The following is a 12,467-nucleotide window of genomic DNA, read 5'->3' as shown; positions in this document are numbered from 1 at the left end:
ATCTGCAGGGAGCACTGGACACACCAATCCCATAAAACTGCTCATTTTTGGTCTTTTTGATTTTTATTTTAATGCTTTTGTTAAAATTTTCAATGTTTTAGTTAAAAATTTTAGTTAAAAAAAGAAAAAAAAACAACAAAAAAACAACAAAAAAACAACAAAAATCCACACAGAAAAGCAACAACACAAACCGGGCGCATCTTGAAGTGCTCAGGTTGTGGTTTAATTCCTATGACCTGGGAAGGGGCTCCGGGTCTGGGCACCCCCTCCTGCTCTCTGGGTCATCCTGTTGGGATTTTTTAAAGCAGCAATATTGTCAGAGTCTGCTCGGGGTGCCGCTCTGTGCGGTTTGCGGTGTCCCTGTCCCCGCACCCGCCCCGGGGCCGGTGCTGTTCCCGCAACGCCCGGCAACGGCCCCGCGAGGGAGGAACGGGCCGGGGAGCGGCCGGGAACGGTGAGGGGTAGCGGGGAGAGGTGAGGGGGGATTGGGGAACGGGGATCGACTGGGAATGGTGAGGTGGAAAGCGGGGCCAGGGCCGGTCCTGAGAGGGCAAGAGAGCGAGATCGGCCCTGGGCCGGGAGCGATTCCGTGAGGGGAGAGAAGGGGCCGGGAGCGGCTCCGAGAGGGGAGAGAAGGGGCCGGGAGCGGCTCCGAGAGGGGAGAGAAGGAGCCGGGAGCGGCTCCGAGAGGGGACAGAAGGGGCCGGGAGCGGCTCCGAGAGGGGACAGAAGGGGCCGGGAGCGGTCCCGGGGCGGGCAGCGGAGCCGGGTCGGTCCCGAGGGAGCGCCCGGAGGTGCCCAGTGCCCTCACAGCAGCCGCGGTGAGGTTCGGACTGAGCTCCCTTCCCTTTCTTCCCCCTCCACCCCTCTGCCCTCCCTCCGGGCTTCCCTCCCTTCGGAAATTCCCGGCCTGCCCTGCCCCGACAGCCCGTGGGTCGGTGGCCGTGCTGGAGGAGCCCTGGCCCTGTGCCCGAGGAGCTCCGGCAGTGCTGGGGTCTCTCACAGCCAGGGATCCCCCCAGAACTGCACCTGCAGCCCCCTCGGGACCTGCTGGGAGCCTCTGGAGTGAGGGGGCTCTGCAGGATGTGCTGGGTAACCTCAGCTGTTCTGCAAAGCCTTGGAGTCCCCCGAGGTCACAGCCCTGGGCTGAGCCTGCAGCTGTAGCGAGGCAGGACCAGCCACATCATCAGCCATTTTGTCCAAGCTCAGTAAACTCCTGTGGGAGCTGGTGCTGTGAGCAGCTCCTGGTCCCTGCAAACAGCTCCCTTCCCCAGGGAGGGACAGGTGGGACAGTTCACGGGGCTTTCCTTTTCCCTGAAGTGGAGGATGGCACAGATCACCTGCCCTTGTGCTCCCCGTTGTGAGGACGTGTGTCTGTGTTAGGCCAGGTGCCAGGTTTGCTGCTGCTTTTCTCCTGAAGAGCTCTGCAGCTGAAGCTCCATTTGGGCTGTTCTTCCATGAATTAACACATAAATCTTCAGCTCCCTTTCAGTCACCTGCTGGGCGGGATGGCCTCGCTGAGCGTAAAGCCGGGCCAGCGGTTCACCCTGCCGGACTGGCAGAACAACTCCCACCTCATCTCGGCCAATGCCGAACACCAGCGTTCCACTTCCCACCAAATCCGGCAGGAAGCACGAGCTCTCCGCAACCACACTGGCAACCAGGTGGGGCCTTCTGGCAGAGGGGCTGCTCCCAGGTTTGTCAGGATAGCAGGCTCAGGAGCATGGGAGAATGTCTGGATTTGAGTGTATGGACAAGGGAATAAAAAGGACTTTACCCATACAGAACCTGCTAAATATGTACATTTTCTTCCTGTAAATCCACCTGAGATGATGTGTGTGTACTGTCATGAAATCCTTGGGTGTGATTCTCATCTCTGTTGCAACTCGTGTTGTTCTCTGTGCTCTCTCCATTTGTGTAAATGGCCACTAGAGCAAAAGGCAGCGTGTTGTGCTCCTGTGTGGGGTCAGTCAGTCCCAAAAAAAGGGAAAGGCTTCACCAAGATTCATAACTGCAATTTTTAAAAGAGTAATGGCACTTCTCTCTAATTCCAGGCAAAATGGGATGAGTGTGACAGCCGAACCCGCCTGAAGGATCGTATCACCAGCGTGGACAGATGGAGAGAGGTCCTGGCCAGATGCCTCACAGACATAGACTTGGAAATTGATGCCTTAACCAAAGTATGTTGGGAAGGCAGATGGCTGGAAATCAACTTACACTCTCAACATGGGATGTGAATTAACTGAGGCTTGTTTTGTGCAATGGGCAAGCCCATCTGGAGTTCAAGGAGGGCTTCTCCCTACATATATTCTTATATATGCGTGTATTTTGTACTGAGGTTCATAGCTGATGGAATGACTTCCTGGAACCGCTGTGTGTCCTTGGCTGAGCCAAGCCATGTCATGCAGCTCTGCACTGCATGCTCCTTTTTAGGTTTCTGGGTGTTTTTTTGTTGTTTGGGCTTTTTTTAAAGCTCTGAATGATAATGAGAAATATGTTAAAACCATCCCTCAAAAATGTTCGGTTTTAAATCAAGAATAGCAGTGGGACATCTCTGATTCTGTGAGCTCTAAACCTGCTGCTCCTGGAGTTGTTGGCCCCCAGTAAGGAGTGATTTCCAATGCCAATGGCAAGTGTAGAGGTCTAAGATCTTCGGCTCTGGCAGTTTTTAATCCAGACTTGCTAAAAGGTTTCAGAACTGCAAAGATGGGCAGTGTGAGCCCTTCTTAATGAGGGTATCAGTGGGGTTGCCCTTCCTTTCTTCCTCCCATCCCTAAAGGATATCCCCCACACCTGGCTGACTGCTTCTTCCAGGTGAAGGAGGCAGCAGAAGATGCCCTCCAGGCAAAGAACTTGTGTTTGGATGTTGCCATCGAGTGCCTGACGTTCCGTGAGAGTCGCCGCGACATCGACGTGGTGAGGGACCCTGTGGAGGAGGAGCTGCACAGGGAGGTGAAAGTGATTGAGAGAACCAAGAAAGAGCTGCAGCAGCGAGTGGATGAAGCCTTCAAACAGCTCTGGTGAGGAATGACAGCTTTTGGCCAAACTCTGCCCTCCTTGCTTGGCCCCAGATATTTAATGTGCTTCTAATGCCACGCTGAGATGGGCAGGCAGGGAACCCCACAGGAGTCTTGAATGATTATTATCAAGGTCTGTGGGTTGGTGAGGGAGACTGTGTCAAGGGAGACTTCACAAGCACCCTTGGGAAATTTTGGCTCAGACAAATCTCTTGTGCCCCCTGCCTTGATTTGGGAATCAGAACCTGGGATGTGTTAAAGATCGCAGGCCTTAATCTTCTGTGGGAATCCTTTACATCTCTGTTCTTCACTGGGGCAGCGAGGCAGGCAGTGCTGGGGAGGGTGGGGAGGGCGGGCCCAGTTCCCAAGGATGGTTGAAGGTCATCACTTTTTCACAAAGATGACTGGCAGAGTGATGAAACTTTGGGAATCGTGAGCTGTCGCTCCCCTTGGCCTGCTCCCACTGACTCCTGCCTGGCTCTCTGCAGCCGCCTGAAGGAAGCTCGGCAGCAGCTGAACTGTGACCACCGGCACAAGGTGGAAGCTTTGGAACTGGATCGGCAGTGCTTGTCCTTCAACGTCACCTCTGGCAACATCTCCTTCAAAGTCAACCCAACACGGATCCCAGATGGGTAAGGAAAGAGCCTCGAGTGCTTGGAAGAGCTCTAGGATGCTTTTTGTTCCTGTGCTGTATCCTCATTTGATGGATGCAGTTTTGGAGAGAGCTCAGAACAGGATTTGGCTTCTGGGATTTGCTGTGGAATGGTGAAGCCACAGACTTTTTGGGAGCTAGCTAATCTGTCACCACAAACCCAGGGGAGCTGCTGCACATTTTCACTTGGCATTTCCTTCCATGGCTTGGATGTGTCCCTGGTTGGAACAGATGTTGGGCTCTGTGGGGTTCAGTCTCTGAGGAGATGAGGCAGGATGTGACCTCCAGATTTCTGGAATTGTTTTGTGCTGCACAAAGCCATCCTGGCCTGCAGCAGGTGATTCCTTTGAGCTGTCTTGCAAACACTCAATTTATTTTGTTAACTGATTTGTTCACAGAACAACTGCACTTCGTGAGTGGGAACTGAACAGCCAGCACAACAGGGATCGTGCTGAGGCAGAAATGAAAGCCTCAATTGAGCTCCGAGGAGCCATCACGCTTACCATTGCCCAGGTGAGCTGCTCCCTGAGCTGTGGATGCAGTGTGGGAGTGTGACAGGCATGTCTCTGGGTCTGTCTGGGAGCAGCTGCCCTCCTGGTACAAGAGAGGAGCTTGGCTGTGCTGCAGAGCTTGCAGCAGCCTCAGCAAGCTGGAGGACACATACCTGTCCATCAATCCTTTTGGCTACCAGGGGACTGTGACCTGCACACCTGTGGAAGTGGCCAAATCCAACTGGTTTTGCTCCTGGACTTGTCCCAGCCTCCCAGGCTCAGCTGGAGGGCACACAGACACCTTGTAGCATGACTGGTGCCTGTTGTTCTCTCTCCAGACAAACAATGAGCTGGATGCTCAGCGTATGGCTACGGAGTTTGCTCTGAGGAAGAGGATTAGAGACATGGAAGGAGCCCTTAGTGAACTGAGATGGCAGGAGCAGAATGTAAGTGTTGTTTCTTTGGTGACTGACCACAACCCTGGTTGGGAATAAAATGCCAAAGGCTGTTTGTTACCTGGGAAGCAGCTTGGGCTGAGCATGGTTTCCACGTGTTTGCTTTCAGTGGCACAGGTATGATCCTGGCAGTATCCCACCTCCTGCAGCTCTCACAGGTGCTGTTCTGGCCTCGTTCTGCAGCACTGCCACATTTGGGCCTTTTTATGTCACCCTTGGTCTCACCCCCCAGCAGCACCATCCTGGTCCTCAGAAACCCTGGAGTAAAACGCATCCCCAGCAAACTTAAATCCCCGAGCCATGGGGGCTGTTTCCCAGTGTGTCTCCCGGGCTGTCCCTCACCACACGTGTCTTTACCCTTAGACCTTGGAGGAAATCGCAGAGATGGAGGAGGACATCCGGCAGCTGGAGGAAGATCTCCGGAAGCGAACGCTGGATCTGAAAGTGGCTCACACCCGCCTGGAGACCCGCACGTACCGACCCCACGTGGAGCTCTGCCGGGACCAGGTACCGCCCCTGGCGCAGCCCCTGCGGGAAACCGAGCGGGATGGGGGCTCTGGAAAACGTGGGTGAGTTTTGGAGGAGCTGAGCAACGGATCCTACAGTGACAGAGCAAAACAAGGGGATAATGTCACAGTGAGGTGGAGGGGGAATAGGACTTTGTGAAACCGGCACTGAGCCCTTCTAAGTGCTGTCCCCTTCTCCCCCCTGCAGGCGCAGTACGGGCTCACAGGGGAGGTGCAGACGCTGGAGGCGGCGATCCGAGCACTCCAGCAGAAACGGACAGAGTCGCAGTGAGTGTCCTGCTCCCTGGGAGGGACGGGATGTGCCTCTGGGTGTCCCTGGCACACCTGGAGCAGCAGCTGCGTTTGGGGCTCAGGAGGGCTTGGTGGGCACGGGGTGCAGCACAAGGGGTCGGTGTGATGGGAGTGGGGCTCCCATGGCCCCTGCTTGACTGACTTCATCCAGGCACAGAGAGTTCCAAGAGGGACAAAAAGGAGGGTGAGGAGGAAGAAACAAGTGCTGCTGTGGGTTGGCAGCTCCCACTGCTGTGCTGCCCTCCCAGAACAGCGTGTGGGCTCATTGTTCTCTGCCCCAAACCATGAGTATCTCCCATCAAGGAGTATCCGATGAGTTCATTCTTTGTACAAAGCCAGAAAGTGGGAAGTTGGGTGTTTCCTGTCCCATTTACAATCATGGAGTATCCTGAGTTGGAAGGGAACCACAAGGACCGTCGAGTCCAAGTCCTGGCTCTGCCCAGGACACTCCAAAATCCCACCCTGTCCATGAGAGCGCTGTCCAAACATTCCTTGAGCTCTGGGGCTGTAACCACTTTCCTGGGGAACAATGCAGCCTTTAATTCCAACTCCTCTCACTTCTCCTCTTTCCCAGGAATGCCTTGGATGCTCTTTACAGACAACTTCACCGCATCCAGACCGACATTGGCTACAAAACCAATTCCCTGCAGCTGGACAACAAGTGCATGGACACCCGGAGAAAACTCGTGATCCCTGTGGAGAAATATGATCCAGAGGTTGACGCTGTCAACCGGACCAGGAACCTCCCTAGGAACAGTCAGCTGGAGCTGACTTGTTAGCACGCCGGGAATTGTGCAACCTCCCGATGGTGACACAATTCCACAGCCAGGAGAGGGGGAAAAAACAAGAAAAAGCAGCAGCGACATCTGCATCGTGTTAAGAGAGGATGGAATTCTCCCCTTAGTTTGGTTTTATAACTCTCTTGCCCCTTGGATGATATTTACACCCTCCCGCGCTCCGAGGAGATTTATAAACAATAAAAAGCCTGTCCCCAGTTGTCATCCAAGGGCATTAAATCCATGTGGATTCCAGGAGGGATTTCAGGGAACAGGCGGGTTTGCTGTCGGCAACTCGGTCCTCCGGGCCGCTAGGGGGCAGTGTACGCGGAAGCGCCAGAGGCGCCAGAGGCGCTTCCGCGAACACTGCCCCCTAGCGGCCCGGAGGAATAAGACGCGGCTCGGGGCAAGATGGCGGCGGCCGGTTCGGCCTCAGGCCCCGGGAGGCTCCCGGCTCGTCCCCGGCCAGGCCTCGCTCGGTTCCGGGGCTGCTTAGCCGGGGCGTTGTTGGGGGATTGCCTGGGAGCTGTTTTCGAAGGCAGGAGCGTCGTGAAGCTGCCGGAGCTGCTGAGTTTCCTCAAAGGGCTGGAACCGGCGCCGCTTGAGGAGGAGGGTGGGGAGGCTGCGGGGAGCGCTCGAGGAGGTGGGTGGGGGAATGTGGACTTGTTCACCCTTCACACAGCCGGCTCAACGCCCTGGAGGGTCGGGTTGGACCACAGCACCCCCCAAGATCGGGCTTTGGGGTGCGGATGCCGCCTCCCTCCTCAGCACCCCCAAAATCGAGTTTTGAGGGGTGTCTGTGCCCCTCAGGATCTCCAGAATCGGGTTTTGGGGAGGGCTGTGTCCTCCCTTAGCGCCTTCAAGATTGGGTTTTGGGGGTGTCTGTGTCCCTCCTTAGCACCTCCAGAACTGGGTGTTGTGTGTGTCCCCCCTCAGCACCCCCAGGATTGGGTTTTGGGGGGTGTCTGTGTCCCTTCTCAGCACCCCCAGAATTGTATTTTGGGGGGTGTGTGTGTCTCCCCTCAGCACCCCCAGGATTGGGTTTTGGGGGTGTCTGTGTCCCTTATCACCCCCAGAATTGTATTTTGGGGTTTGTGTGTGTCCCCCCTCAGCACCCTCAGGATTGGGTTTTGGGGGGTGTCTGTGTCCCTTATCACCCCCAGAACTGTATTTTGGAGTTTGTGTGTGTCCCCCCTCAGCACCCCCAGGATTGGGTTTTGGGGGGTGTCTGTGTCCCTTATCACCCCCAGAACTGTATTTTGGAGTTTGTGTGTGTCCCCCCTCAGCACCCCCAGGATTGGGTTTTGGGGGGTGTCTGTGTCCCTTATCACCCCCAGAACTGTACTTTGGGGTTTGTGTGTGTCCCTCCTCAGCACCCCCAGGACTGGGTTTTGGGGTGCTGTCCCACTCCTCCCCTCATAGAATCCTCCAGTCTGGGATTCTGTGTTGACCAGATTCCCATATCTCTGTGTGCCTCTGGATATCAGACACTTTCTCCTGGCTTCTGTTTACCATGGAGTACATTCTGTCTGGTTTTAGCTGTGGCTGAAGCTCCCTGGATGTCTCTGCTCTGATGATCATACCTGTGCCAAGCTCAGAGTGCTGGGGAACTTAAATCCCGGGTAGTGTGGGCTGGCCGGGACCTTAAAGGTCATCCAGTTCCACCCCTCTGCCATGGGCAGGAACACCTTTCACTATCCCAGGATACTCCCAAGCCCTGTCCAGCCTGGCCTTGGACACTTCCAGGGATGGGACAGCCACATCTGCTCTGGGAAACCTGTGACAACCAGGCCTTGGAGATCAGGGAGGTGCTGGCAGAGGGCAGGAGCAGTTTGGCCCTGGCTGGGGATGTCACCCTGTCCCTCCTGTTGCAGAGTCACTGCCATACACAGACGACACGGCCATGAGCAGGTCGGTGGTGCAGTCGCTGCTGGCCAAGAGGGAGTTTGACGAGGTTGACATGGCCAAGAGGTGAGGACAGAGCTTTCTGCAGCTGAAACCATCACTGGGACTGTCTGTGGAGCCACTGGTAGTTTGTGGAGGGGCAAAATTTAGGAAAGTGGTGGTTCATCCTGTAATTTATTGTGTGCTTGGAGCTGCAGCAGCGTCAGCTGCAGTGTGGGGTCAGAATCTGCCTTGACATGTGAGCCCTGTGTGTGTTCACCTTTGGGGAGGAGAATGCCTGGAGAGTTCAGAAACCTTTAATTTCCTGTTTATTTGTTGCTATTTATGTTTGTGCTGCCCTTAATTTAGTGAGGGAATAGGAGTGAGCTCAGCTTAGCTTTGTTTATGATCTGTTTCCCTCTGGAATCCCCCGCCCTGGGAGCATTTGGTTCCACTTAAGGGAGAGCGTTCCTTTGTTTAGAAAACTCTTCCATTGAACTTGAACAAAAGACTTTCCTTGTGGTTGTGACCCACGGAAATGTTTCCAGTTTGCTTCTATTTTGAGGCAAAGCTGAGAGGGAAACAAGTGGGGTTGTGGAAGGTGATGTTTATACACCCTTTCCTCCTTTCACACTGATTATTTGGGAATTGTTTCCCTGGGGAATAGAATCCATAAACCTCACTGCAACTGATTCTCATGTGTGTTATTAATTCACTTTATCAAGAGGCTTCACCCAGTCACAAACACCACTGAGACCAAACTCCTCCTTGTGTTTTCCCTGCCCTGCCCACGCCAGGTTTGCTGAGGAGTACAAGAAGGAGCCCAACAGGGGTTATGGGATGGCTGTGGTCAATGTCTTCAAGAAGCTCCTGAGCCCCAAGTGCAGCGACGTGTTCGAGCCTGCGAGAGCCCAGTTCAACGGGAAGGGCTCCTACGGGAACGGCGGGGCCATGAGGGTGGCCGGCATCCCCCTCGTCTACTCTGACATCCAGGATGTCAAGAAGGTGCTGGGAACGCTCTGGGCTCCCTGGGGTGTCCCTGCTGCCGGGTGAGTCTCCCAGGAAGCTCTGCTGACCCCGGGGTTTCCTTGGCAGTTTGCAAAGCTGAGTGCAGAGCTGACCCACGCCAACTCTCTGGGCTACAACGGGGCCATCCTGCAGGCCCTGGCCGTGCACCTGGCCCTGCAGGGAGAGCTCAGCAGGGAATCCTTCCTGGAGCAGCTCATCAGCCACATGGAGCATGTGGAGGCAGATGACAAGTCTCTCAGCGACGCCAGGGCGTGAGTAGCTGTGGGGAAGCAGCAGCTCTGCTGTGGTGGTTTGTTCTGCCTCTTCACATTCTCTCCTCTTCACTCTGCTTGCAGGCTGGGATTTGAGGATTTACCATTTTCCAGGCGTCTAAAGAAAATCAAGGAATTTTTGGAGCTCAGCAGTGTTCCCAAAGCAGATGTGTTGTTTGAGTTAGGTGAGTACCTTTCTTACTATAAGCAGTAGGGAGGAGCTGGAAACAGGAGTAACTCAACAAGCCTGAGTGTCTTCCCCCAGATTTCTCTTTGTGCTGCCTGTTGGGCACAGAATGTGCTGGAAAAGCTGCCTGTGCTCACCAGGCAGGAATTCGGAGTCTCTACCCAGTGATTCCTGCTCTATATTAGTGGGGAAGAATTGTCTTGCTAAGGAAAACTTACCTTCCATAATATATCTTAATATTCAAAGATCTCTTAATGGACACTGGATCATCACATTGGGTGGGGACAGAGATAAGTATGGCCAGATTATAGTGGTGAACTGGGAGTTGCTTCCCAGGATGTGAGGGATACTGGGGAACTCAGGGCAATTCCTGAGGCACAAACTTTTCCTGATAAAATCCATGATATGGGTATGGATAGTCAGTGGCAGCAGGAAGTTGCAGTCGGAAGGGAGAAGGGTGATGACGGGGTGTGTTCCAGGCAATGGCATCGCTGCTCTGCGCTCCGTCCCCACTGCCATTTACTCCTTCCTGCGCTGCATGGACGCTGATCCCGACATTCCCGAGCACTACAACGCCCTGCAGAGAACCATCATCTACTGCATCTCCCTGGGGGGGGACACGGACACCATCGCCACCATGGCGGGGGCCATCGCGGGCGCCTACTACGGGGAGGAGCAGGTGCCCCCGAGCTGGGAGCAGAGCTGTGAGGCTTTCCAGGAGACCCAGAGGATGGCCAAGAGCTTGTATGAACTCTACTGCCAGCGGCTCTGAGCTCCAGGGTTGCTCCAGGGGATTCCTGAAGGCGAAGGGATTGGTCACCTCTGCCTTTGTGGTCAGATCCAGTGGTGGATCCGCGCCATCAGCCGACACCAGCGAGCCTCGCCTGGGAAAGGTGCCTGCTGCTGTCAGCTGGGAGCTGGGAGCACGAGCCACCTTGGGAGAGAGGGGACATCCCCTTCAGTCATGGAGCAGCTGGGAAATGGCTGCATGTGGTAACTTGGACAGTGGGTGCAGCTCTTCTGAGTGTACAGGAGTCTTGTTTTTCCATGGGATTTCTGCTGCTTGCTTTGTCCACCATTGTGCCATTTGTCATTGCAGTTACTGACAGGTGTCTAAATCCACAGACTTTGTCCCTGTTTTCCTCTGCTCCTGTGTCCATGGCCTGTGTTCTGGTGGTCAGTGGTGGGTCCAGTGGCTTTGGGAGGCTCCACATCCCTCATTCAGCAGTAGGTCTGGCCAGCTAAGGTCTGTCACAGGAGTCACCAGAGAGGCCTGGTGGCCTGGGTTGTCTGTCACCAGTGCTGAGTGAGGATGCCAGAGCACAGACCTCTCCGGGGAGGTTTGTTTCCCAAAAGGCAGAATGAGAAGTGCCAGAGAAAGAAGGGATTTCTTTGCATCACTGATGGTGCTGTGAGAGATCTTTGGTGCCCACAGACAATCCCAGCTGGTTTGTTGTCCCTGCTGGGAGAGGGTGTCAGTAATTGCTGAATTGCTGCTCCTCCTGTGTCCTTTGCCCTGTGATCCGACAGGCACCGTCCCCTGCTGCACTTTGTGTTCCCTTGCACAGCTGCTGTCACAGGACTCTGGCTGCTCCTGTGTTCCTAATCCATGCATCCCACATTTTTAATGTCTTGTGTGTGCCTAGAGCACCAAATGAGACTCATGTTTAAATCACAGTATCACAATATGGTTGAGCTGGAAGGGACCCACAAGGATCATTACAGTCCAACTCCCAGGGAGTCCAAATATGGGGGTGGACATAGTTGTGAAACCTGGTGTTACACAAGCATGGAATTCCTGGTTCTGCTGTAGTCAGCGATAAAAGTGACTAGAGCAGGATGTAGGAGTTACTTCTTACAGTTGTAATCCTCTGTACTGGGTAAGAACTACCCAAAATTAAAGGGGAAGGTGGGTTAATGGGGGAGAACTCAGCAATGTTTAGAAGAAGCTGGTGCTGGTGGCCAGGAACATTCTAGCACAGCTGTATTCCACAGTTTCACATTCAAAACCTTTTCCTGGTGGAGCTGGTCAGAAAGGGAGAAACAGCTTGGGAATGGCACATCTAGAGAAGGGTTGGGAGCTTTTTTAATAATTGAAAACACAAAGTCACCATATGGAAATGTTTATAAATTTGAATGTGACAGTGTTATTTCTCCAGTATTTCTCGTGACACCGGGAAGTGCCTGTTGTGCTCCCCGGTGGTGTTGGCACGTGGTGGTTGTGTCAGGCTGCATGCGTGTGTGGGAATCTGGCTGCCACAGGTCCTTCCAGTTTTCCCTGTAGTCTGCTTCCTTCAAGTGCCAGTCTTTTGTGTGATGCTTTAATGGGTTTTCCTTGTATAAATGGATTCTTGTCCTGGGAACATGTGGAATTTTGGTCTGTTGTATATTTCTGTATTGTGCTGCAGATCTGAGCTGTAAAATGTCAGGTTTTCCACATTATTCTGCCAGAGGGGCAACCAGATTCATGGAATTATTTAAAAGAAGATATTTTTCCTTTTAAAGCAGTTTTATAATTTGAAATGTTTGGAACTCACGGAGAGCAAAGAGCTCCTGTTTAAAGACTTGAGCTCTTTTTAGGCCAGAATTTAAACATGTACTGAAACCTTTAGCTCTGACTTCCTTGGAAAGAAATAAAAGTCCCTTGGTTATCTTTGTTAATCAGCCACTGCTCCTGTGTTTTCATTCAAGTCAGGAGGTTGTGTTTCCCTAAAGGAAAGAGTACCAGGAATGGCTCTTGGTCACTGGAGAGCCCTTTCCTTCTCAGGCTATGGGAGGAGTTCAGGTGCTGGAATCCAGCGTGTGATGATGGTGCAGAGCCCAGGGAATGTGCTGGGAGCCCTGTGCCTGGCAGCTCCAGGATGGCTTGTGCCTTGGAATGAGGCTTCCCTGGGAGTGTTTCACCTG

The 12,467-nt window shown here is 53.8% G+C and overlaps 2 protein-coding genes across 5 annotated transcripts; both read left to right on the top strand.

Moving 5' to 3' along the window:
• Positions 1-427: 427 nt before the first annotated feature.
• Positions 428-6,418, top strand: TEKT2 (tektin 2). Of its 3 annotated transcripts, none has more exons than XM_071576739.1 (10): positions 428-454; positions 1,482-1,664; positions 2,055-2,180; positions 2,815-3,020; positions 3,506-3,649; positions 4,068-4,182; positions 4,499-4,606; positions 4,979-5,122; positions 5,330-5,409; positions 6,008-6,418. In XM_071576739.1, exons 2-10 carry the CDS (start codon positions 1,509-1,511, stop codon positions 6,210-6,212), a joined length of 1,284 nt encoding a protein of 427 aa, XP_071432840.1. In that variant the 5' UTR covers positions 428-454; positions 1,482-1,508; the 3' UTR covers positions 6,213-6,418. The 3 variants fall into 3 exon arrangements, with proteins under 3 accessions (XP_071432840.1, XP_071432841.1, XP_071432842.1); XM_071576740.1 differs by having other exon boundaries at positions 4,979-5,180; XM_071576741.1 differs by having other exon boundaries at positions 4,979-5,184; positions 6,008-6,214.
• Positions 6,419-6,605: 187 nt separating this feature from the next.
• Positions 6,606-12,224, top strand: ADPRS (ADP-ribosylserine hydrolase). Of its 2 annotated transcripts, none has more exons than XM_071576919.1 (6): positions 6,606-6,822; positions 8,084-8,180; positions 8,891-9,098; positions 9,189-9,373; positions 9,458-9,558; positions 10,040-12,224. In XM_071576919.1, exons 1-6 carry the CDS (start codon positions 6,621-6,623, stop codon positions 10,330-10,332), a joined length of 1,086 nt encoding a protein of 361 aa, XP_071433020.1. In that variant the 5' UTR covers positions 6,606-6,620; the 3' UTR covers positions 10,333-12,224. The 2 variants fall into 2 exon arrangements, with proteins under 2 accessions (XP_071433020.1, XP_071433018.1); XM_071576917.1 differs by having other exon boundaries at positions 6,606-6,852.
• Positions 12,225-12,467: the final 243 nt, after the last annotated feature.

The sequence above is a fragment of the Pithys albifrons genome, chromosome 24 (assembly GCF_047495875.1).
Source record: "Pithys albifrons albifrons isolate INPA30051 chromosome 24, PitAlb_v1, whole genome shotgun sequence".
NCBI classification, from domain to species: domain Eukaryota; kingdom Metazoa; phylum Chordata; class Aves; order Passeriformes; family Thamnophilidae; genus Pithys; species Pithys albifrons.
The sequence above is the reverse complement of the archived record's forward strand: the minus strand, read 5'-3'. Positions and strand labels throughout refer to the sequence as shown.

Coding starts and splice junctions, on each gene's coding strand:
- ADPRS (XM_071576917.1), top strand. CDS start 6,621: ATGGCGGCGGCCGGTTCGGCCTCAGGCCCCGGGAGGCTCCCGGCTCGT. Junction 6,853..8,083: donor TGCGGGGAGCGCTCGAGGAG/GTGGGTGGGGGA, acceptor CTCCTGTTGCAG/AGTCACTGCCATACACAGAC. Junction 9,099..9,188: donor ACATCCAGGATGTCAAGAAG/GTGCTGGGAACG, acceptor TTTCCTTGGCAG/TTTGCAAAGCTGAGTGCAGA.
- TEKT2 (XM_071576739.1), top strand. CDS start 1,509: ATGGCCTCGCTGAGCGTAAAGCCGGGCCAGCGGTTCACCCTGCCGGAC. Junction 3,650..4,067: donor CCAACACGGATCCCAGATGG/GTAAGGAAAGAG, acceptor ATTTGTTCACAG/AACAACTGCACTTCGTGAGT. Junction 4,607..4,978: donor TGAGATGGCAGGAGCAGAAT/GTAAGTGTTGTT, acceptor CTTTACCCTTAG/ACCTTGGAGGAAATCGCAGA.